Consider the following 23482-nt stretch of genomic DNA (forward strand, 5'->3'; position numbering starts at 1 on the left):
AAAATACATAAATATTAAATTCATTTAATTTATCTCTAATTTTTATTTATTTTAGGTTAAATTATAATTTTGAGGGATAAAAAGGTCATTTTATTAACATTCCGTTAAATTCACTAACAGAAATTAAACGAAAATAAAAGAATACAACAAAAAATAAACTTTAAGTGACGCACTAAAAAAAAAATATTTGTGTATTAAAAAAAAAAATTTGTGTATTTTAAAAAAAATAAAACAAACAAGTCGACGAATATAAATTTTCCTTCTTTTTACTTCAATGAAATCATACCCTCCCTCATTCATCTTCATCCAATCCACCATTTCATTTCCGACTCAATTATGATGCCATAAAGTTCAACCCCCAATACACCTTCTTTGGGTCTAATTATGGTATCAGTGTTATCGAATTTTACTGAGTCGCATGGTCAAATAATCAGAAAGTAAACAAAATAGGTCTTGTCTTGTTGAGTTATATTTATTATAACTTATAGCTCGATTAAAATAATATAAAAATTACATACTGACCCACCTGACCCACATCTTATATTATTTATTTTTACATTTTTTTTAGTTGGGTCGAAAGTTACAATAAACATAGCTTATTCTTTTTACTTCATGAAATTACACTTTCCCGCAAGTTTCATCCAATCCATCATTTCATTTCCTACTCAATTATGATGCCACAAAGTTCAACCTCAATGCACTTTCTTTGGGTCTAATTGTGGTATCAAGGTTATTAAATTTAACTATCTCGCATGGCTGAATTAAAACAATATAAAAATCACACAATTTTCCACGTGGTCCACCTCTTATGTCTATCTATTTTTATATATTTTAATTAGATTGTAAGTTACAATAAATATAATTTAAAAAAGATTCTAAGTCTCTAATATAAAGAGAATTCAAGTCCTTAACTTAAAGTAAGACAAAAATATGTTCATCACTCGTCCAATGAGCGCTTTGCGTTCAAAAATCATTATTGCTTAGTTTAGTCGCACTAACAAGATTTTACCCCATGATTGTAAAAACTAAAAACCACATTGTGAGACTACAAAATCTCTTCATGCTTGTAATATAACTGTGTGAGTTGTGATGCTACAAAATTAATAAAGAAAAATTAGTTTAGTTTCTCTAATCCAGTTTTATGCCTGTCAAACTCAAGACACAAGTTGGTTAACAAATGGGAATGTTTAACTAATTAGGCACATTGAAGCAAACATATATTTCATAAGAACTTCACCACCAATTAACCTTTCATATAATAGAACTTAAGGTTTGTGTTCTTGTATTATAATATGAACCCTTAATTCAATCTTCTCCCTTTTAAAATATGAGTAAAATAAACATTCTTAAATCGAATGATAATTGTCTAATTATAATAAGCTAAACATCTACTTGACAATAAGTTCCTCGAATATTAATTGTCTGACTGTAAATAGCTAAATTTCTAATTGACAGTAAATTAACACACAAACTTCAATAGATTAGCCGAAAAGCAGTTTTACACAAGTTCTAGTCATTACAAGTGTTTAGCCAAGTACTGCAAGTACTTTCAGAACTTCCTGAAAGAAAAATGCTTGATGTTAATGCAACTCTCTTTCGCTCTTCATCAAATTTAATTTACTTGTACATATAAAAGATTTTTCACTTGAACATATGATTACAACAAGTAGTCTCGGTTTTCCTTCCCTTGTTTACCCCTTCAATGTACAAGAAAGATTCTTTATTGTGACCATTTTTTACCACTCAGCTTCTACAGCAGAAATGAGGCATGTTGGGGTTGATGATCGACTGGGTGTAACGGTCGTGGACCATTGTGTTCGGATAATGAAGGTGATTGGAGACGACTGAAGGTGCAGTAATCATTGAAGGGAATCCTGATGATGCTGCAGTAGAGAAGCGTGGCACTGCAGCTGACCCAACAAGAGGGGCTTCAAATTGCCATGTCCAACTAGGGAAGGAATTAATATTCCCCTTCTCTAATGCTCTTTCCTGCTGACACCAAAGATATCGATCACATGATCTATGGCAGAAACAAAAGCATAAATAATACCAAATTATTCATTTATAAACTAGTCATGGATTTACATTTAGTAAGTGATTAGAAAATCCACCACTCCAGCCAGGAGGAGAGGGCTCAATAGGCATAGCAGGGTTACACGGTGCAGGCTGAACCCTTGCTGTCGCAGCAACAGAATTCTCCAGTTGCTGAGAGCAATACAAGCAATTGAAATTGGCTAATTTAACACCCTGGACAGTTTGTGGTGGCCAAATCATCTATGCAAAATCAAATAACCAAAATGCACGAGGAAAGGCAATCTAAAAATCACCGTTTTTCTTGCTCCGAAATCATTGGGCATGTTATTCCAGCCGTTTTGGAATAGAAATTTGCTCCAATTGTTTTCATCCTTTCTACCATCGTTTGATTTCGGAGGAGCAATTCCTAAATTTAGATCAACTTCGTTGTCGCCCTCTGTATAAGAAACTAAGAGCTGACAATTTGGCATTTACTTATACAAAAAATATATCAAAATTACTGACGAGAAATACTACCGGCAGGGTTGGTCCCATAGATCGAATTCTCATCATATGAGTTGGGATCAAAATTTGTGACTGCTTCTCTCCCAATGCATTTCAGAACAGCCCTGTCATAAGCCCTGATTTCCAAGACATATACATACAGTTCATTAAACATAAGCAAAATTAGACATCAAGTATCAAAGAAGATTGTTTTTGTAATCAATTATACCTTGCAGCTTCCTCTTCACTATTGTATAGCCCTAAGTAAACATACCTGCTAGCAAGCAAGCAACCCAAAACTAAAACTATCATAACCAAATCAATTCCTCCAGTTCTTAATTCATAATTAGTAAATGGCACATCAAGTGTAAATTGTTAAAAGGGCTTCTCACTTCCTGCCCAGATACTGCCCCATGCGAGCTTCCCACCGGCCACATTTGTGCAGCGTGACTCCCCTATATTTTGAAGTTCCCCTGCTAGCTGCTGCAGTGTTCTGGCGGCGGAGAGAATACACGAATTCATCTTTTGTAAAATTACTCATCTGCAAAACAAACAGTCAATCAAAAAAAAAAAAAAAAGGAAATGTAAGTACCCAATTGCAATCACCGACTCAATTAAGCGAGTAAACAACATAGTCTGCGACCTACAATTCTTATATCGTCTTGATAATCATCAACGTGAAAATTGATGTCTGCATCAACTCCCCTAAACTTTATAGCAGCTCGATCATAAGCCCTGAATCAGAATACCAAATTGAACAAAAAATTCCCGTAACTTGGCTCCAAGTATAGTATCAATCAATGAAACTCTAAACAACAATCTCAATTCATAAATTCAGAAAAAGAAATATTTGTTCACCTGGCCGCTGCAAGAGCTGTGTCAAATCCCCCTGCAAATTTACAAAAATACACTAAGTAAATAAAACTAGGCAGTTTAAGTCAGAAATGGCAAGTACAACGAATAAAAATTAAAAAACATTTACCCAAATAGACTTGCTTCCCACAATCCCTGCAGAAATTAAAAAAAAAAAACACACACAAATATTTAAAAAAAAGGTGAACTTTAAAAAAATCTTCAACAGAAACAAAAAGCAAAAAAGTTTTGACTACTATTTTAATGAATTTTTATATATATATTATATATATAAAAAGAAAAATAACAAACCAAATGTGAGATTCCCATCTTCCCGTTCTTCTGTAGAAGGTAACGCCTCTGTACTGAGAACTTTTAGACCTAGGCCCACGTCTAGTTTTCTTCATTTGTCTACTATGGCTGTGCTGCTGAATCTGAACCTCCTGTTGCTGTGATAGTGAAGCTACCCTGTCCCTTTCATCATCGTTATTGTTGTTACCTTCTTCTTCTTCTTCTACTTCTGTGTTTATTATTAACGGAATAAACGGAATGCCGCTGCTGCCTCCACCGCCGCCTCCGCCGCCGCCTTGAGTTAAAACATTGTCGTTTTGATAGTGATGCTGGTGGTGGTGGTGATCGTTTTGGTTGCTGCCACTGTTGTTGTTAGAATCTTTCAGTATACTGAAAATGTAACCTCCGGAGGAGGAAGCAGGGGAGCAGCAGTCACCGACGGAGGTGACGACGGAGGAATGGAAGCTTCCAGAACTTTCCCTGTTCATGGAATTGGAATATTCGCCCGAGTACACGCTCAAGTTAAGATCCAACATTGCACTAGCTGGTGCTTTTCTTGTTCCTGTTTTGCGTTGCAAATGCAAAATGAAACTTGGGAGTGCTACAAAGAGGAAGCTTATAATAATAATAATAATAATAATAATAATAATAGTAAGAAGGAGAACGCAAAGGAGAAGCAGGACATGTTTATACGAAAAAAATAAAAATGGGACGAATGAAGAAAGAAAGAAAGAAAAGATGAAAGTGGTGGTGGGTCTGAAATTCTAAAAGAAGTGATGGGACATAAGAGCCAACAACAACAATCAAACTGGTATCTGTTTTTGCCCTCTTCCTGTTTCCGCTTCCATCATGACCAAAATACACGGCAAATATCACAGCACGTCATATTTCACACGTTATAAAAATGCACTAATCGATTTTTCTCATTTCTTTTGCAACTATTTACCTAAATTTTATCAAATGCGTCACCTTTTTTTTTTTCGTTCTTTCTTTATTAACACCATCGTAGAATTTAACAAAATATTGATTAAATGATCATTTTACACCCAAATATTAAAAAAAACCATTTAATCCTATCTAAATGATAAAAAAATTCAATTTTATTTTGTAGTTTTTAGGACCAATATTGACCACGTCTAATTTAAATATATAAAATCACCGAAAGAAGTACCTTAATTAATTTGTAACTCGTTTACAACGGAAATCAAGAACTCTCTACTTGTATATTCCATCTGGAATAGTATCTTTAAAAAAAATTAACAAATCTTCAAAAACAATAAATTACCAACAAAGTCGATCATAATTATCTAAAATACATTGAAAATGATTATAAAATGAATATGAGAAATTTTGAACATGATGGTTTGTTCCCTTCAATAAAAAAAAAAGAGATATAAAAGTAAAAACTAGTTATGGAAACTTAGAGTTTATTGTTTGTTCTCATCAATCCAAGATAATGATGAATGCTACGCTAAAGGTATCCAAAACAACAACCATTAGATTTTTTTGTTTTTTTTTTTTTTTTTTTTTTGCATTCAGGAATAAAACAGTCATTTTATCAATATTATGTTAAATTCTCTTATGGTGATAATAGAAAAATACAAAAGTGATCTATTTTGATAAAGTGAAAAACATCAGGTATTGGGTAGATATTTACTTCCAAATAAATTAAAAAAACTAATTTAAATCTAAGTTATCTTATTTTTTTTAGTTGATTATAATCTACTTGTACCATAGGTTACAGTCACAATGTCAGCACAATCAAATAATATAAAATTAATAAAATTTGATCATTTTATGGTGTATCTATACCGCGGGCTACAATACTCGTATAGTACCATAAGCAAACAAATTTATAAATTATAATATAAAGTTTACTGGAAATTCAAATATATACAATTATGGCGTATGTGAATAGCTCAAGAGTTCTATTGGGACAAATTAATTTTACGATCAAATTACATTTATTTATAATTAAAAATTCATTACGACAATCATCTTAGAATAAATCCATTATCACATTATTTAAACATTACGTTTTAGGCGACTTATAAATTAAATTAATTGTGATTCAGTAAAATCCTTCGATAAAATATCTGCCTGCGCCTAATAACATTATATTGTTAGAGTACCAAGACCCTGCAAAATCTTTGATGCAATTTAAATTTTCATTTACTACAAAATGATGCTCTATTAAAAAAATAATAATAAAAAAGGTTTGCAAATTGTTACGGCGCGTGTGTTTTACCGCTTCAGTCTGTTTTTTATTTTTTATTTTTTCTGTTCGGCGGAAGAGTAGCAGTAGTATGGGAAGTGGAGGGCGGTGGGGGTGAGCGAGTGGACTGAAATCTTTAAAACAACTGAGCTGGTGATTATGACTCGACAAGACTATACAACGTTTACCATATCCGTACCTCTGGTGTTTTCTTTGCTTTTGCAGTAATCATCCAGCAGCAGGCAGCAGCTCCCAAGTTTTTTTTTTCTTAATTTAATTTAATTCTTAATTTAATTTAATTTGTCGTTCAAATAAATTTTTACCGATCAAACTTTTTTTTTTCTTCTGATTTTATTTTTATTTATTTATTTTAAATGAAACCACATAAAGAACAGAAATTAAAAAAAAAAAAAATTAAGTTCAATAAGAAAGAAAAGAAGATGCTTCATCTTTTTTTATCCAGGACTGACCGGCATGGATTCGGTTTGACTTCAGTCATCGATTCGGTTTGAAGTAATCTTAATTCGGTTCGGTTTAATTTTCTTTTGGACCCTTCCAGAGTTGCAGTATCTTAGTGGAGGCTCTGGTTATGGTCTTTTCTTCTCCTAAGGACTAACCTCGGTAATGATATGATTATTTCTATCCCACTATAAGTTTAAAATGGATCGGTTTCTTTTATTCGATTTAACAGGAAAAAAAATGGAGTTGAGTTAAAATTTTTTTTTATATAATTAATAAACGAGCCAAATCCGTGTAATTAATTTAATAAACAAATCATACACGAATTTGAGTTCACTAATTCGTTTATTAAACGAAATATATTTGTATCAACTCGATTTATTTATGCCGCGAATTCATTTCGCATTTATTTGACCAACCTTAGCCGGCCATTAATTTTTTATTTTTTTTTGATAAATTTGAAATCGATGTGATTCACTTAAATTCATTTATTAATTATGTTTGAGTGAATCAAATCGAATACTTGTTTATTAAAGAGGTTGAATTCGAATCTCGATACTTCAATTCAATTAATAAATAAATCAAATTTAAACCCGCAGAAATTTGACTCAATTATTTTAAAAAAAAACAGAAGACTAATTTCTTGTGTTCGAAATCATGTCCTCGATTTGGGCCTATTTTTCTTTGCCCATTTGATTCTGGATCAGGGGTGTGACTATTGTTTAATTTGCCCTCATCATCTGTTTCCTTAAAAATCTTTTTTAAAAGATAAATTCACTATTCTGGTCAAATTTTATTTATTTATTTTAAAAAATACAATTAATTGTTTAATCAAACAATTTTTTAAATTTAATTAATTGTAAATGTTATTGATTTACAGTTTTTTTTTCAATAATGATGATTATTTCGTCGTCTTTATGTGCAAATGGTATTCTTATTATATAAATTTATCACATTAAATTGATGTTTCTATTTCACGGTCATTTTCTAATGAGAACTGAGGAAGCAATCGTTTTGTAAAGTGAGGATCAAGTTAAATCATAAGAATATTTTAACGTAGTATTTTTTTGTTCTTTAGCTAGGTCATAACGTTAATAAAACGAGGGCTTCATCAATTCTCATGAGAGATGTCTATTTTTCTCAGCATAATTATTTAGAAAAATATCTGTCACGTTTTTTTTTGACAATTTACTAATATCAAAAGAATTTCAATTGCTTATCTAAAGTCTTAAAATGTCATCAAATTTACTTCAAACATTTTAACTAACAACACACACACACACATAGAGAGAGAGAGAGAGAGTATCCAAATTTTTTTTCTTTTTTAGCAAATGTATGTGTTAATGTATTATTGATTGAACAAAAATATAAAATTGAACATAATCAATAAAGTACTGAAGCACGCCATATCACATCATTTAATCGAAAAGTTTATTGTTACATCAATTTGCACAAAAAAATATAAAAGAATTTGTGAATTATTGTTTGTTAATCACCAAAGTAAAAGTGCTACAGGACAAAAAATGTATTTTTTATATCATTACTATATTGACTCAATAAAATAATTAAAAAATAATTTAAAATTTACAAATATTGACTATTATGACAGAGGCGTATGCGAAAATCATCCAACCAATAATGTATTGACAAATTAATTTACATGAAAAAACTTACTATATTAAAATTTATATTCCTATCATTATTATTTGTCAAGATTCTCTACAGAGGAATGTCTCGTTTTAGATTAAGATTGAAACGTTATAAACAACTTATTTCATAAGTATTGACAACAATAATGTATGATACAAAATTTTATAAGTTGTTTATTTTATTATTTTCTTCATTTGACAACAACTTTTAAAAACAAGTAAAATGTTATTTTTTATAAGCAACTTATTAAATAAACCACTATACTTTGTCAAGATTCTCTACAGAGGAATATCTCATTTGAGATTAAGATTGAAACGTTATAAACGACTTATTTCATAAGTATTGACAACAATAATGTATGATAAAATTTTTATAAGCTGTTTATTTTATAATTTTCTTCATTTGACAACAACTTTTAAAAACAAGTAAAATGTTGCTTTTTATAAGCAACTTATTAAATAAATCACTATATTTTTTTAATTCCTATTATATAACCACAATCTTGTTTAATTCTTATATTTTGATTTAAGTACTGATTTAGTCTCTACATTTTAAAAAATATCTCAAGACATCGGTGCTCTTAATTATATTACAGTATTGTCCCTTTTTTTTTCTTATCTTTTACAATGATATTCTAGCTACAGTATTTTTGGTATTAATTTTTTATCTATTAAAAAATTTAATTAGTAACTTAAACAATAATGTTGTGTTTACTAAACTGAAATCGAAATGAGATGGAATCGGAATGGGTAAGAATGAGAATGGACTTGAAATGGAATCGACAATCAGAATCAGAATAAGTTGTTTACTTTAATTGTAGGAATTAGAATCGTAATAGGTTGGATTGTGATTAATGTGTTTACTTTATCTTAGAATCAGAAATGGAATGATTTGGGTATTCCAAATTACTAAAAAGTCTTTAATAATAATGACAATAATATTAATTAAAAAAGAGATTATCATTTTCACACTAAAGTTATTCTGACACATCATGTCAGTACCACAGTTTGGTGAAAACATCATTTTGCCACCAAATGTTTAAATTGTTAGCATTTTCTCATCATTCCGTTAAAACTCAGTTAATATTTAACGGAAAATGCATAAAAAGTCAATTTTACCCCTGGAGCGTAAAAGACAATTTTACCCTTTAAAAATTAAGAACAACAAAAGACGATTTAATTACAAAATTACCCCCAAAAGATGACACTGCTGCGAGAGTGAGAGAGATATGGGTTAGTGACAGTAAGCGAGAGAGGGCGGAGATGGAACAAGAAATAGAGAGAGGGGGGTTGATTTCGATTTCTAGGGCTTTCATGTCCAAATTGTTTGTTTTTTTACAATTGCAAAACGCAACGTTTTGGCTTCGCATGAGATGTCCAAAATGCCCTTATGATGTTAGTATAATTTTTATTTAGTTAACGGAATGGTGGGAAAATACTAACAGTTTAAAAGTTTGGCGGTAAAATGATATTTTTACCAAACTGTGGTATTGACATAATGTGTCAGAATAATTTTGGTGGAAAAATGATAATATCCCAATAAAAAATAAAATTAATAAATTATTATTATTAATTGATTAATTAATTATTAAATAATAAAGGACCTATGTGCAAATAATACAAAACTTTTAGGTATTTTCATAAACTCTACGGGGTCAAAATGCAAAAATGACAAAAGTTGATTGAGGGCAATTTGGAGATTATAAAAATTTAATGGGGGTGAAATGAGAAATTTAGGGAATAGGAGATTGATTCCCAAGCTCTCCCATTCTCCATTCCCAAATTTGGGTAAGACCCACAATTCCGATTATGATTCCCGCCTTTATTTTGCGAAGTAAACGCTATTAATGATTCTGATTCCCTAATCCGTGAAATAAATACTGCCTAAATATCATTATAAAAGAATTGGTATTTTCTGTAGCTTTACAACAATCATACTAATTATTAATTTATAGATTAATTAATACCAACCAACTTTAAACAATATTTAATACTCTTACAACATTCTTACTAATAATTATTTATAAACAAATTAATCCTAAATGTAAAATAATAAAGAATTTACACTAATTTTTATTTTATTTTTAAAGCCAATCTAATAAATTAATAATTTTCTTTTCATTAATATCCCAAGAATATTGTTGTAAGTGTATTATTTATAAAAAAAAAAAGAAGGATGAGATTGTAATATATTGAATAGTAACAATATCTTATTTTTTAAAATATATGAGCTAAACGAGCACTGAAGTAAAAATATAGAGACTAAAATGTTGTTTGTTTTTTATTTGAAGTCTGAATTTTAATTATTATTAGAAATTTATATTTTTTAATTTATTTGTTTTCTATCACTTATATATATCTGATTATAAGATGTCTAGGTTTGAATAAAAAAAGTTAAATATTCTAACTGTTTTTTGAGTGGAAAAACAACTGAATAAAACTTTATTATTCTCTTTCATTAATACCTCTATTAAATAAATTTATTTCTTATTATATAAATTATCATTTTATTATTTTTTATTTATCCTTTTTTTTTGTTATATGCGTGTATTCAATTTTTTTTTTTAATGAGAATTTTAAATGTAATAGAGCTTTAAGTGAGTATGTTTTATAGTAGGTCCATCTTTTTGTATTTATATTTGTTATTTTTATAATAGATTTTGAATTTTATTTAATACATTAATTTTAATTCAAATGATCAAATTTTTTTTATTAGGATGTAATTAAAAAAAGAAAAATCAATATAATGTACTAAAAATGACATTACATGTATCATATATTAATGTAAAAACATAAATGTGTTAGATATATATTTTATTTTTCATGCTTTATTAAGATAAACATTATCAATTTTTTTTAATATTCAAATACTTTATTTATAACTCGTCATGTGTTTAACCAATAAATATAAATGTTGTTAATATTTATGAGGTTATACATGTGAAAATATCATATTTTAAATGTTTTCTTTTTGAGAAACAAACAACTTAACACTTATATTTAGATATCGAAAAAGAAAAAATAAATATTTCTTTTACATGTATGTATTTAGGTTTATTTAGACTTTAGTCGAATTCATATCTATTTAGATTTCAGACAAAAAAAGAGAGCAAACACTATCTAAATGAACATTTACCCATTTTAACAGTGACATTTATTTCTTTTTTTTCCCATAAACTCTAATATATAAATAAAAAAGTAATTAAAATATCTTTCTATTGTGGTAATTATATAATACCACAACACTTTTATAATAAATTTTATCAATTACATGTACTAATTTTTTTATACTCACAATAATCACAATAATATAATTTACCAAACAATTCAACAACTTATTTAGTCACCACAAACTAAAAAAAAAAGGCTATTTTTTAGGGATACTCACATATTGACCAATAAGTTATTGACCTATTGTGACTCGTGAATCAACTGTTGAAGATATTTTGACAACATGATATCAGATTATCAGTAACAGCCTTTTTGATTTTGCACCAACCAAGTTGAGTCATGAGTGGGGGTTGCTTTTCTGTACAGTTTTAATGGCCACAAGATACAGAGAGATTGGAGAAGAGGGTCCCGTTCGATTACAATATTGGTACGAGAATTCATCTGGAAAAAGAAGTACAAAATTTAAGGTTGAATTTTGAATTTATCATACACCAATGCTCGTTTAGAAGGATTGGGACTGTATAATAAAATAACAAGATTCAAGAACTGCTCCAATTTTAAATTACAGAAAATCAGGAGAGCACACTTTACGGACCCAAGAAAACTTATATGGTATGCCTTAATAAATGCATGCTATATATTTCAATTTTTTTAGGCTTTATTCATTTATTTATTTGCTGAACCTACCCATTTAAAATTCAGAAGCTGAGCGATAATACTTTCATCAAGCACAGACCAAATTGGTATATGCTACAATCTAACATCGGATCCAAAATACAATAGCTCCATAAGAGAAAGCTAAATAAACAATTTTTTTTTTTTTTTTTTTTTTGGAAATCTAAACAACTAGAAGCGTTGTGACCGAATTTAGCCCTAATGCCTAGCTTAGGGTACAAGCACATTCCTTTCACTAAAAAGTTTTGTTTATTGAAAATATATAAAAACGATTCCATTACTAGAATCTAATGACCATTATGAAGCTGCGGCGGGCAGTGTCGAGTGTTCTAGTGCCTGAGCCGGAGAGCCGAAACAAACTCGTCCTTTGTGTAAGTATTCATCTGTAATTAAATCAATCATTGAGAAGAAAGAAAAGCGTGTAATAAGTTATTAATTTCTCTAATTATTAATCTATGATCATTGACATTAAGTTCTCATTCAACATACATAATTGGACCTACATATTTTAAATCTTCACGGTAGTCATCAATACTGAAATTGATTTCTGCATCAAGTCCACGAAACCTGATTGCAGCTAGATCGTAAACCCTGAATACCACAAAATCAAACGGTGAAAATTAAGTAATCTGATAAACAATATTCCCAGTTCGTGGGTTGAAATAAAAGAAAAATAAATAAATTGTTATGCACCTTGCAGCATCAGGAGCAGTATCGAATCCACCTGCAAAGTTTCTCCAAAAAGAAACAAGATTTATATATATATCTAAAATATAAATTTCAAAAGAACAAGTAAAAAAAAAAAAAAGAAATTGTACTCACCCAAGTAAACTTGCTTCCCAGAATCCCTGCACCACAAAATCTATTAAATTTTTAACACAAAAGCGATTAAGAAATTAAAAATTAAAAAAAAAATTGACAGACACTAACCAGATATGAGATTCCCATCTGCCAGTTCGTCGGTAAAATGTAACTCCGAGATAATGGGAGCTTCTTGATCGGGGCCCACGTCGAAGTTTTTTCACCTGTCGTCTTGGCTGCAGCATCGCGGCCTGCTTGTTATTAACACCTTCTGCTTCACTATTTGCCGGAAAAAACTGAATAGTTTTGTCATCACTATCATTACTATTATTATTATTATTAGGGTTATTATTATAGCTTTGTAAAGTGCTGAAACTGTAACCGACAGCTGAAAAGCTGACGTCGGAGGAGGAGGAGGCAGAGTGGGTGGTGGTGGTGACGGAGGAGGAGGGATGTAAAAGGAAGGTTCTAGAAGTTCCCGTGTGGTTGTAGTTGGAATTGGAAAGTTCCAGAACCTTCTTTTCCCTTACTATGTTGTTACAGGAACCACCACCACCACCACCACCACTACTACTAGTACGCAGACTCAAGTTGAGATCCAACATTCTCGCTTCTAGTAGTAAAAAAAGAAAGGCGAATGAATCAATTTATAAAACCTAATAGAGAAAGAGATTCAAGCTCTGGTGTGTAATATGTATTGTGTTTGGAAATTAGAACTTTTGGCTTTGCGTTCGTCTTATAAAGAGAGAGAAAGAGAGAGAGAAATCGAAAGCCAGGTTTCTTTGTGATTGCAGCAAATTTAAGACTAACCCCAAAAAAAAAAAAAAGAGTAGAAATATTTTGGCAGAAAAATTAAACAGAGCGCCGTTAAACATAACGATAAATTAATATGGGTTTAATCGTAAACCGGCGTAACGTTTTGTGGGTGTCGTTGTCGGTTGGCTGCTCCATACCTTCTTAGTATTTTCCTATAAAGAAAAGATAAGTGATATACAATCAACTAATATATGCATAATATAAGTAATAAAATTTAATATAACCATTAATTATATAGTATTTTTTAAAAATAAATACACATATGTTATAACATAATTTATTTGTTATATGTCTAACATGATACCTCTGTATTTTAAAGTTTTTTTACCTTCTCATGTTAAAATTTACAATGGCAGAGTGTGTTATTATTCGTATATACAACTTGTGTCAATATGTACTTTATATAATATTTGTATATAATATTGTTAAAATTATTTGAAAATGGTGCATGGTAGTAAATTAAACACCTCCTTAGTATTGAGCTGTTGTGGAATTTAAGTATGATTTCTATTAAAAAAAAACTGTAAGTATGAAATAAAAATTAATAGAATATTAAAATTTTATCGCCTAATGTATTTTGACATATTGCTTTATTATAAAAGTTTTCTGACAATTGCTTTTTTCTACTTAATTTTTTAGTTTTTATCATTCTACCACTAAATCGTTGACTCTATTAGTAAATTGGTCATGCAATGAGTGTATATTAGGAATTTAAGTATATTTAGTATTTTAGGAATTTCACAAGATAAAATATTTATAATTTTATCAATTAATTATTTTAGATATGTAAAATAATTAATTAATAAAAATATTATTTCCTTGTATATAATTAATTTTATATTTTTTAATTAGAGGGTTAAATTACACTTAAACAATTTAAGGGTGAAATAAATTTTTACTACAATTTCTGTTACCTTTTACGGTTCGGTGGTTAAATGATAAAAATGAAATATTAAGTGGTAAAAAGTAATTGTAAGAAAACATTGTTAGTAAAGTGACATTTAAGAAAATATTAGATGGTAAAATGATAATATACCAAAAGTTAATAGTGTGTAGTTAGGGTCGGGTCCAACTATGTTACCACTGTGGTAACATACCACATTCTTTTGTCTTTTCCTAATCCACCGTGAGATTTAACTCAAAACAAGTGTATGACTAAGATGTTTCTACTGGGTTATTAACATTATACTCCCCAATGTTTGCTACAAAATTATAAAAGGAACAAAGCTTAAAATATTGACACGTAAGTCCAAAATTTACAATTTATTATTTAATAATATTAAAACATTTTAATTATATTTAAAATATAATTAAATAATATATTACTTAATTATATTATAACAATTAATAAGTAAAAATTGATTATTATTTAATAGGAGAATAATAATAAATACTTAAATATTATATAAAAATAAAATTGTAACATAATATTACATTATTTAATTATATTATATTAATTAAAATATAAAAATGATTATTATTTAACAATTTAATATAACTAATAATAAGTACTTAAATAATATATAAAAATAAAAATATAATATAATATTATGTTATTTAATTATATTACAATATTAGTATATAAAAATTAATTATTTTTTAAATATTTAATAAAAAATATTAATTATTAATTCACACACCCATCATAAAAGTTTTAAAAAGAAAATTTATTCCATACACTTACCTAAGTCAAATATATCCTTAATAAAAATAATTTTTTATTTGTACTAAATAAATTAATTAAAATGATAAAAAAAACTGATTGGATTCTTTACGTGCCCACTAGTTTCAGTTCCACATCTCTAGCAACTAGCAACTAAATTCTATCACTAACTCAAAATTATCAAGCATGAGATGTGAAAAACGTTATCAAATAAGTATGGAGCATAAAGTGGCTTTTCCTCTAAATTCTTATTAAGAGCTTCTAAATTTTTTGATACCTTTTTATTAAATATTAAAAAAATATTAATTGGTAAATTAATATATTTTTATTGTATATTGAAATTATTTACTGTATATTGAATAAGTATTATAAAAAAATATTAACTACAAATTAAGAACAAAAGATCAAATTCATATTTTATGAGTTAATACATGGTTTTATTATATATTATATTAATCAATAAATAAGAAAGACTATTAATTTAAATATATTAATTCATATATAAGAATAAATCAATTTATCGGTGAAATTAATTAGGTCATTTGACACAATATATTGTATTGCATTAACTGCATTGTATTACGGTGTGTGTCATTAAGATATATTAAATTGTAATACAATCTCATATTTGGTACAATATGAACTGTAGTATATGTAATAATATTTTATATCATTATTTAGATTACTACTAATTTTAAATTAATATTATCCAATTTATTAATATTTTTTATTAAATATTTAAAAAATAATTAATTTTTATATACTAATATTGTAATATAATTAAATAACATAATATTATATTATATTTTTATTTTTATATATTATTTAAGTACTTATTATTAGTTATATTAAATTGTTAAATAATAATCATTTTTATATTTTAATTAATATAATATAATTAAATAATGTAATATTATGTTACAATTTTATTTTTATATAATATTTAAGTATTTATTATTATTCTCCTATTAAATAATAATCAATTTTTACTTATTAATTGTTATAATATAATTAAGTAATATATTATTTAATTATATTTTAAATATAATTAAAATGTTTTAATATTATTGAATAATAAATTGTAAATTTTGGACTTACGTGTCAATATTTTAAGCTTTGATCCTTTTGTAATTTTGTAGCAAACATTGGGGAGTATAATGTTAATAACCCAGTAGAAACATCTTAGCCATACACTTGTTTTGAGTTAAATCTAACGGTAGATTAGGAAAAGACAAAAGAATGTGGTATGTTACCACAGTGGTAACATAGTTGGACCCGTGTAGTTAATATAACATTTAAATAATAATTTTGACAAAAGTAATAAAGATATTATATATTTTTTTTATCATACAATTGGTGGATCAATTTAATTTATCTTTTAAACCATAACAGTTAACATTTATCAATTGCCAAACACTTTTAGTGCTTAAAACTATAACTGTCCAATCTCAATATAAAAAAAACCTAATTTAAGACTTTAGTTATATTTTAATATTTTATTATAGTTAGAGAGCATTTTTCAACATTTAATCTTATAAAGAATTTAATATTTTGATTACATTGTCTCTCAAACGGCGTTTGGCATCTATAAATTAAAAAACAAAAATGCTGAGGCAACCAAATTGATTGGGGTTGCTTTCTGTCATAAAGCATAAATTTTCTGTGGGTGATCAGTACAGCAAAGTCAAATTCGGGAGGAGGTTCCGTTCATGAGTACAAGGTTTGAGGTTTTATTTTGAATTTAATAACACACACCAAATTGTTGGGCGCAGACTTGGGACTTTTTACTAATTTACAAATTTATTGAGAATATTTGTATGAATGTTAGTCTACATAAAGAAATAGAAACAATATATATATCAAGCAACGCCGGTATCAAATTTTTAATGTTTATATTTAAAAAAATAATGATCATTAGTGCAACAGTAAACTTATTGTGCAAATCATTAAATTTGTACTCTAAAAAGATTATTTATGAAATTCTATTTTATTTTAGTGATAGAGAATTAAAAGAAAAAGAATTAAAATATATGATTGTGAAGGAAATAAATCATGAAATTATGAAAATGTTGTTGATTATTACTACGTTGTTTTGTAACTTTCTAATATTAGTGAGGATATTATAATATATTGGCATTTTTTCCCTAATTAGATCACACCATATCATTTTTTTTGTAATAAATAAAAATATCATCTTTTGTAATAAATTAAAGCAGTAATAATAATTTAGCACCTAATGATTTCAAATCATTTAATAAATATATAATCTAGCGCAGCAAAATTTCATTGATACTGCTTTTGTTTTTACAGTTCTTTAGATAATAATAGAATTTTTAATTATTTTGTTTTTAAGAATGTTTGATTTTCAACTCTAATTTTTTTTTTCAATTGACTTGACTTGCTTGCTTCAAAACTCTTGAAACCGAACTAAAATTGAATTTCAAACTAATTCGATTCGGATCATTCTGCTCACCCTTACTTACACCTAATATAGAGGTAAGAAGAGTATTGATATTTACCTCAAAACTTTGTGAGATTTTGAACGAGCTGATCCCAATATTTGAATCTCAAATTATATCTCAACTGATATAATATTCATCTATTGAATGATATAATATTAATTTTATTGGTTATGAAATTCATTATTTAATAGATAAATGACACATATAATTAGGATACTAATATAAAGATTCCTAAAGTTATTGTATTTCATTTAAAATCACAAAAACCACAGAAGCATGCATTAAAATTATAACCATGCACAATCCGATGCTCAAGCCAGTGGGAGGAATCAATTAATCAAATCAAACGCACGTCTCCAAAGTGCTAAAAGAAAAAGCAACCGAGAAAAATAAATGAACGAACTTCATGAGGATTGTTATTGAATTTCGGGAAAAGTGGGTCGCAATCAGGCCTAATTTAAACATGGACCAGCCTATTGTCTGTTGATTTAGAGTAAAGGATTAGAGACTGGGCCCAATTATTCACTTGGACTCATACAGGGAATAGGGTGTGCTCTTGTTTAAAAAAAAATGAGGCTGAGGCTGAGACCACAAAGACTCTTGCCTTAACCAAATTTGTGCTGCATGGACAACCACAACATGCAGGTATGCAACTGCGCTCAAGATCACTAGAACAGTTTACTGAAAGAGTGGCGCTTTTACCAAACTCCCCTTTTAAATTTTATTTTCTACAATATTCTTAATTTAATTTATAAAATATTAATCATATATTAAAATTAATCATCTTACTATATATTTTTACTCTAAAAAGAATCTTTCTTTTATGTCAAATATATAAAAAAAATCCAAATATACTTCTATCTCTATAATCCTAAACTTTATAAGTTTCTCAAAACTAAATATTTTTCGAATTAAAATTTAAAATATAAATACAAATTATGAAATGGGATGTATGTAAATTTTTTTTACAAAGTAAATTTCATTAAGTATTTAATTGAATTTCCATTTAAATAAGAAATGAATTAATTTGTCTTTTGTTATTTAAGTAGTTTCAATTGAAAAAAGATTTTTATGAAGAGTGTCAAATAGCTTAAGGCCCTTTTGGAATTACTTTTGAGAGGTTGTAACAGTAATTTTAAAATGTTAAATATAAAAGATGGTATTTAGTAATTTTTTAAAAAATTAATTTTGACAAAATCACCTAGGGGTGGGCATATTTTAACCGAACTGATCCAAACTGACGGTTTGGATCGGTTTCATTAATAAAAACATTGGTTTCGTTTTATTGGATTACAAACCGACATCACTCGGTTTGGATTTTGGTTTGGAAGGATTTCAAATGGATTCAAACCGATCCAATCCAAAATTTACACTTTCATACACAATAGCATATCTCTTACTATAAAAACAAAAAGATAAACCTAATTTTCCAAACACTCACGCCTTCACCTCCACCTCCAGTGCTTCCTAATTCCTATCATTCTTTAACTCTTTCAATCTCAAATTCTCAATCGCTCATTCTCAAGTCTCCCGAGGTATGTTTTGATTTTATTTTTCTTGCTAAGATTTTATTTCATTTTAGTCAAAAGTAAAAATGGATTTTGGTATAATTGATGATAATTTATTTAATTAATTAATTCCATAACTAATTTTTTAATCTTTATTAATTATAGAAGCTCTCACCTCTTGTCGTTCTCAACTCTCTCAATCTCAATCGCTCATTCTCAAGTCTCATCGTCATAATTTCAAAAATCGGAACTTGAGGTATGTTTTGCTTTTGAAAGGCTCGAAGAAGAGAAACATGATGAACCATATATGAGTTTTTTCAATGAGAGGAAGGCAGAACAGATCAGGCCACCCACTGCTGAAGATTGGAAAAATGCTGAAATATTTATTGAGTTTTTGAAATTTTTCAATGATGTTACAGTTGATTTCAGTGCTTCATTATCAGTGACATCTAACTTGTATTTTCATCATCTTTGCACCATTCAAACCCAATTGCATTTGTATATTGAAAATGAGGACGTGCTTCTCAGTAGAATGGCTGAAAAAATATATTCTGTTGTGAACAAATATAAAAGCAGTATGTATTCTGTTATTAGAACTCAAACCGAAGATCCAAACCGATCCAGTCGGTTTGGATCGGTTCGGTTTATAAAAAATTTATGTCTATATCGGTTTGGGAATATTTCAAACCGATAAGTTTGGATCGGTTTGATAATATGTCTCAAACCGATCCAAACCGAATTTGCCCACCCCTAAAATCACCCACCCTATAACAAATTTTTAAAAATAGGGAAGATATAACTTTTAAAATCAGTTTTATACTTAATATAGTTTCATATATATCCTCACATATATTATAAAAGGAAAAATATCCTTATTAAATCAGAAAATAAAATTATTAAGCTTAAAGAGATTATTATTACTAATTATATTGAGATAATAAAATAAAAATGAAGCAAAAAATAAAAACATTTTAGTTATCAATTATTATATACACAATAAAAAAAATATTATATATCTATTTTATAAATGCATAAATTTTTTTTTATACAAATTATATCTATTTTAGTTATTTTCATTTCTATAACAATTCAACAGTAAAATTTACTAAATATATACAACATCTTTTAAAACTCATAGTACCTTTAAAAATAAATTTATCAAATACTTAACTAATTCTTCTCAGAGTTGATTATTTCTACTGTAAAACTAATAGTAATTATTTTAAAAATTATAGTATCACCAAACTGACCCTTACTCTTACAAAAAAAAAAAAAAAAATTCATTGAGTCAATAATATTCTCAAGGCCCATAATTACAAAACCAAAGTTAATGAACAATGATCTAACATTTTTTTTTGGAATGGTGGAACTATTTGCATTATAATTTACATTTTAGCTACCCTTAGTTTAATGAAAAAAAAATTAGTAAAACAATCAATTTACTAATTCATCTCAAACATTTTTCTCTTTATCCTACAATCTAATCCATTAAAAAGAAAAATGCTTTGTTCTACCCCTCCTCCAATCCCAACCCCACCAACTTGATCTAAGAATCAAGCCACACGCCCATTACCGCATTAATGTAATTAAAACATACATTTAAAAAAAAGAGAAGAAAAACAAACCTGAACATGATTAATAAATTGTTACATGCACCATTCATATCGAAGAACATGAAAAGAAGAATATGCACAAAGCAAGCACCAAGACGAAGCAGTGGATTAGAAGTCATGAGAAGCATAGCTTATCTAAACATAAACAACCAACTATATTATGGCTCCATTAATAAATTTGGGTCCCTATAGATTAATGTAAATATAAAGAATTACAAACATCACTAATACTATGGCAAACAATCATTAGTACAAATTGCACATATGACCAATGGTGTAATTTTACTAAAAATATTGAAAAGAAGAACCTGCAACAAATGCCATTCGATCGTACAGAGTCTTATAATCTTATCATCAGCGCTCTGATCTCGGATTGCGTCATCCGAGTCAATAAGAAGGAAGTTGGAGCATAAAAAACCTTAATTCAAGTGAGGCATAAAGTATAAAATAGCACCATTAAGACAATAAATCCAACTCTAAGACATAACTCCAATTCCAATTTTAAAGATAGTTCTTCCACCTACCTAGCCAAACATTATTCAATGCCAAATCAAAAGATTAAGAGAATATGGTATTTAAAAACAAAATTAAAAAAGCCAATGATCAGATTACTGTGAGACACCAAGCCACTTTGAGAAGTTCTTGCTCTGCTGCTGTTATAACACCACAAATTTCGTCCTTTTGGAGTTCATGCTCTCAATGGTGAATCGATCATTGGATAACCTTTTCTTTATACCAGGACGGAATGGAAGGAAAGCAATGAAACCTGCGATGGCTACAGAATAACCTCCTCTTACTTTCTCAATGATAAATCCATTGACCTTTTTATTCTTTTGCCAAATCTTGTTCAGTTCCATCGAAGCTCGGTTTTGTCTGTACCTTCTTGGAAGAAGAAGATGCGGTTCACCAGCCACTGCATCTGTGGTTCCCACCAAATCATTAAACTTTGCAGCGGCTCGCTCTTTGATCACTGATTCACCAGCCACTAGATCAATGAAAAATCTCTCCAGAATCTGCTCTTTGATCAGTGATTCTTTGGCCACCAGATCCATGAATCCAACCTTATTCGGAAACCTGATCCCAGGCTTGTTTGGATGTGGGTGTGGCACTCCTGTAAGCTCATCTTTCATACAAATTTTGGGAGTCCCCAGTCCAGCATCGACCAAGAACTTTTCTTCCGTTAAGCGTACTACTTGAGATTTTAAGGCATTTCCTTTTTGTAAGGAAAAACTTGAATTAGATTTTGGAAACAATCGACTCATATAGTAGCTCATTGTAAGCTTTTTTCCTCCTCTACTCTTCTCTTCCTATAGGCAAAACAAGAGCCTTAAATATCAAAGCTAGATTCAATATAAGTATGAAAGTTAGCATTTAATAGCCAGATAAATATTTCGAGTTTACAACCCATTATCCTGCACTTTGATGCAAACAAACATTAAAAATAGATTCTTCACTCTCATTGCCTGTAGAGCCACACATTGAATGATGTTTTCAAATAACTCTCCCCTGTTTATGCATTTACAATTAAAACCCACTTACAATTCACAGCATGTTTATATTCAGATTTTGAGCTACTTGCAGTAACGAGAGACTGAATATATTCTTCAGTACACTTTGACCAAACACAATAAAATATCACATCAACAAATCCTTCGGTACACAATGACAAACCGTACAACTATAATGCAGCTAATAGGAATTGGTTCCAAATTCAACTTACCCTAACACCCATTAAATGGTTTTACACAATACGACATCTAATTCATTGGAGCGTTTTAACAAACACCATTTAAACATCAAAACCCAGGTGGCAAACTTCCATTTTTGAAATCAAAATGAAACATGAAATGATAGTATCATTATTGGAATAAGAGAAAATGTAATTTTATTAAACCCTGATGATAGCACATGGAAAAATAAAAAACCACAGAGATTAGGCAGTGAACCACTTACGATTTAGCAAAATTTGAGCAGGTCAAATTAAGCAGTAGCAATGAAATTGAGAGATGCAGGCTCATCAAATCGAAAGGTATGCCATTTTCAGAGGAAATTTTGCAAAAGAAAGTGAAAGGATTAGGGCTTTATACTGAAAAACAGGAGCGAGACCTATTTGACACCCTCTCCCTTTCAAACCCCTATTGTGTTATTTTCATGTTAATATCAAAATTTTTTAAGAATATTACGAATTAGTTGGTTAACTTTTATTAAAAATTATTTAAATTTAATATCAAGTCATGCAGGTTGAGGAGGGTATGTGCTGTGTAAATTTGTTTGCATCATGTTTGGGCACGGATGGATTTGCACAATTGACCAACTACGGGTGGCTTATAGATCCGCCCACCCTCGGGTTTGGGCTGGTCTTGCAGCATCCTTTTTTTTTTTTTTTTTTAAATTTTTAATGCAATCATTAAATTTATTTTAATTATTTATTACTATCTAAATAATAGTAGGTAGTTGAGGGATTGGAATTCAGTGTTGAGCTGAATTTTTACTGAGTACTAAATCAATAGTCAAGATTTATTTTGAGTTTTTATTTTTTATTCTCTTACCTAACAACTATTGATTCAGTGCTCAACAAAAATTCAACTCAGTATTGAATATTTGTTTGCAGTCGAGACCACTGTTAAATCACTGTCGGTTGTCTCTTGCCATTGCGTTTTGTTAGCTTTTAAAATTATAATGAATACCAAAAGAATCCTCACCATGTTCTCTACACAATGGTATCAATAGTTTTGGCGATAAAGCTTTGGTATCGTAGATTTACGGCGAATAGAAATTCTGTTGCTGGAG

General features: G+C 28.7%; 3 protein-coding genes across 5 annotated transcripts; all 3 read right to left on the reverse strand.

Moving 5' to 3' along the window:
* Positions 1-1448: 1448 nt before the first annotated feature.
* LOC102621401 (APETALA2-like protein 2) lies at positions 1449-4498 on the reverse strand. Of its 3 annotated transcripts, none has more exons than XM_006480519.4 (10): positions 3682-4498; positions 3500-3525; positions 3376-3406; positions 3165-3252; positions 2910-3058; positions 2747-2791; positions 2551-2654; positions 2328-2470; positions 2086-2205; positions 1449-1992 (listed from the first exon to the last, which is right to left on the reverse strand). In XM_006480519.4, exons 1-10 carry the CDS (start codon positions 4194-4196, stop codon positions 1744-1746), a joined length of 1470 nt encoding a protein of 489 aa, XP_006480582.1. In that variant the 5' UTR covers positions 4197-4498; the 3' UTR covers positions 1449-1743. The 3 variants fall into 3 exon arrangements, with proteins under 3 accessions (XP_006480582.1, XP_052299826.1, XP_052299827.1); XM_052443866.1 differs by having other exon boundaries at positions 1449-1989; positions 3682-4494; XM_052443867.1 differs by lacking the exon at positions 2086-2205 and having other exon boundaries at positions 1449-1989.
* A 7346-nt stretch (positions 4499-11844) lies between these two features.
* LOC102621126 (floral homeotic protein APETALA 2-like) lies at positions 11845-13430 on the reverse strand. Its single transcript, XM_006480518.4, has 5 exons — positions 12760-13430; positions 12652-12677; positions 12523-12553; positions 12333-12420; positions 11845-12212 (listed from the first exon to the last, which is right to left on the reverse strand). Exons 1-5 carry the CDS (start codon positions 13233-13235, stop codon positions 12159-12161), a joined length of 675 nt encoding a protein of 224 aa, XP_006480581.1. The 5' UTR covers positions 13236-13430; the 3' UTR covers positions 11845-12158.
* Positions 13431-21161: 7731 nt separating this feature from the next.
* On the reverse strand, positions 21162-22897 carry LOC102620645 (ribosomal protein S1, mitochondrial-like). Its single transcript, XM_006480517.4, has 2 exons — positions 22646-22897; positions 21162-21999 (listed from the first exon to the last, which is right to left on the reverse strand). Exon 2 carries the CDS (start codon positions 21964-21966, stop codon positions 21349-21351), a length of 618 nt encoding a protein of 205 aa, XP_006480580.1. The 5' UTR covers positions 21967-21999; positions 22646-22897; the 3' UTR covers positions 21162-21348.
* Positions 22898-23482: the final 585 nt, after the last annotated feature.

This window comes from Citrus sinensis, chromosome 6 (genome assembly GCF_022201045.2).
Source record: "Citrus sinensis cultivar Valencia sweet orange chromosome 6, DVS_A1.0, whole genome shotgun sequence".
Lineage (NCBI taxonomy): Eukaryota > Viridiplantae > Streptophyta > Magnoliopsida > Sapindales > Rutaceae > Citrus > Citrus sinensis.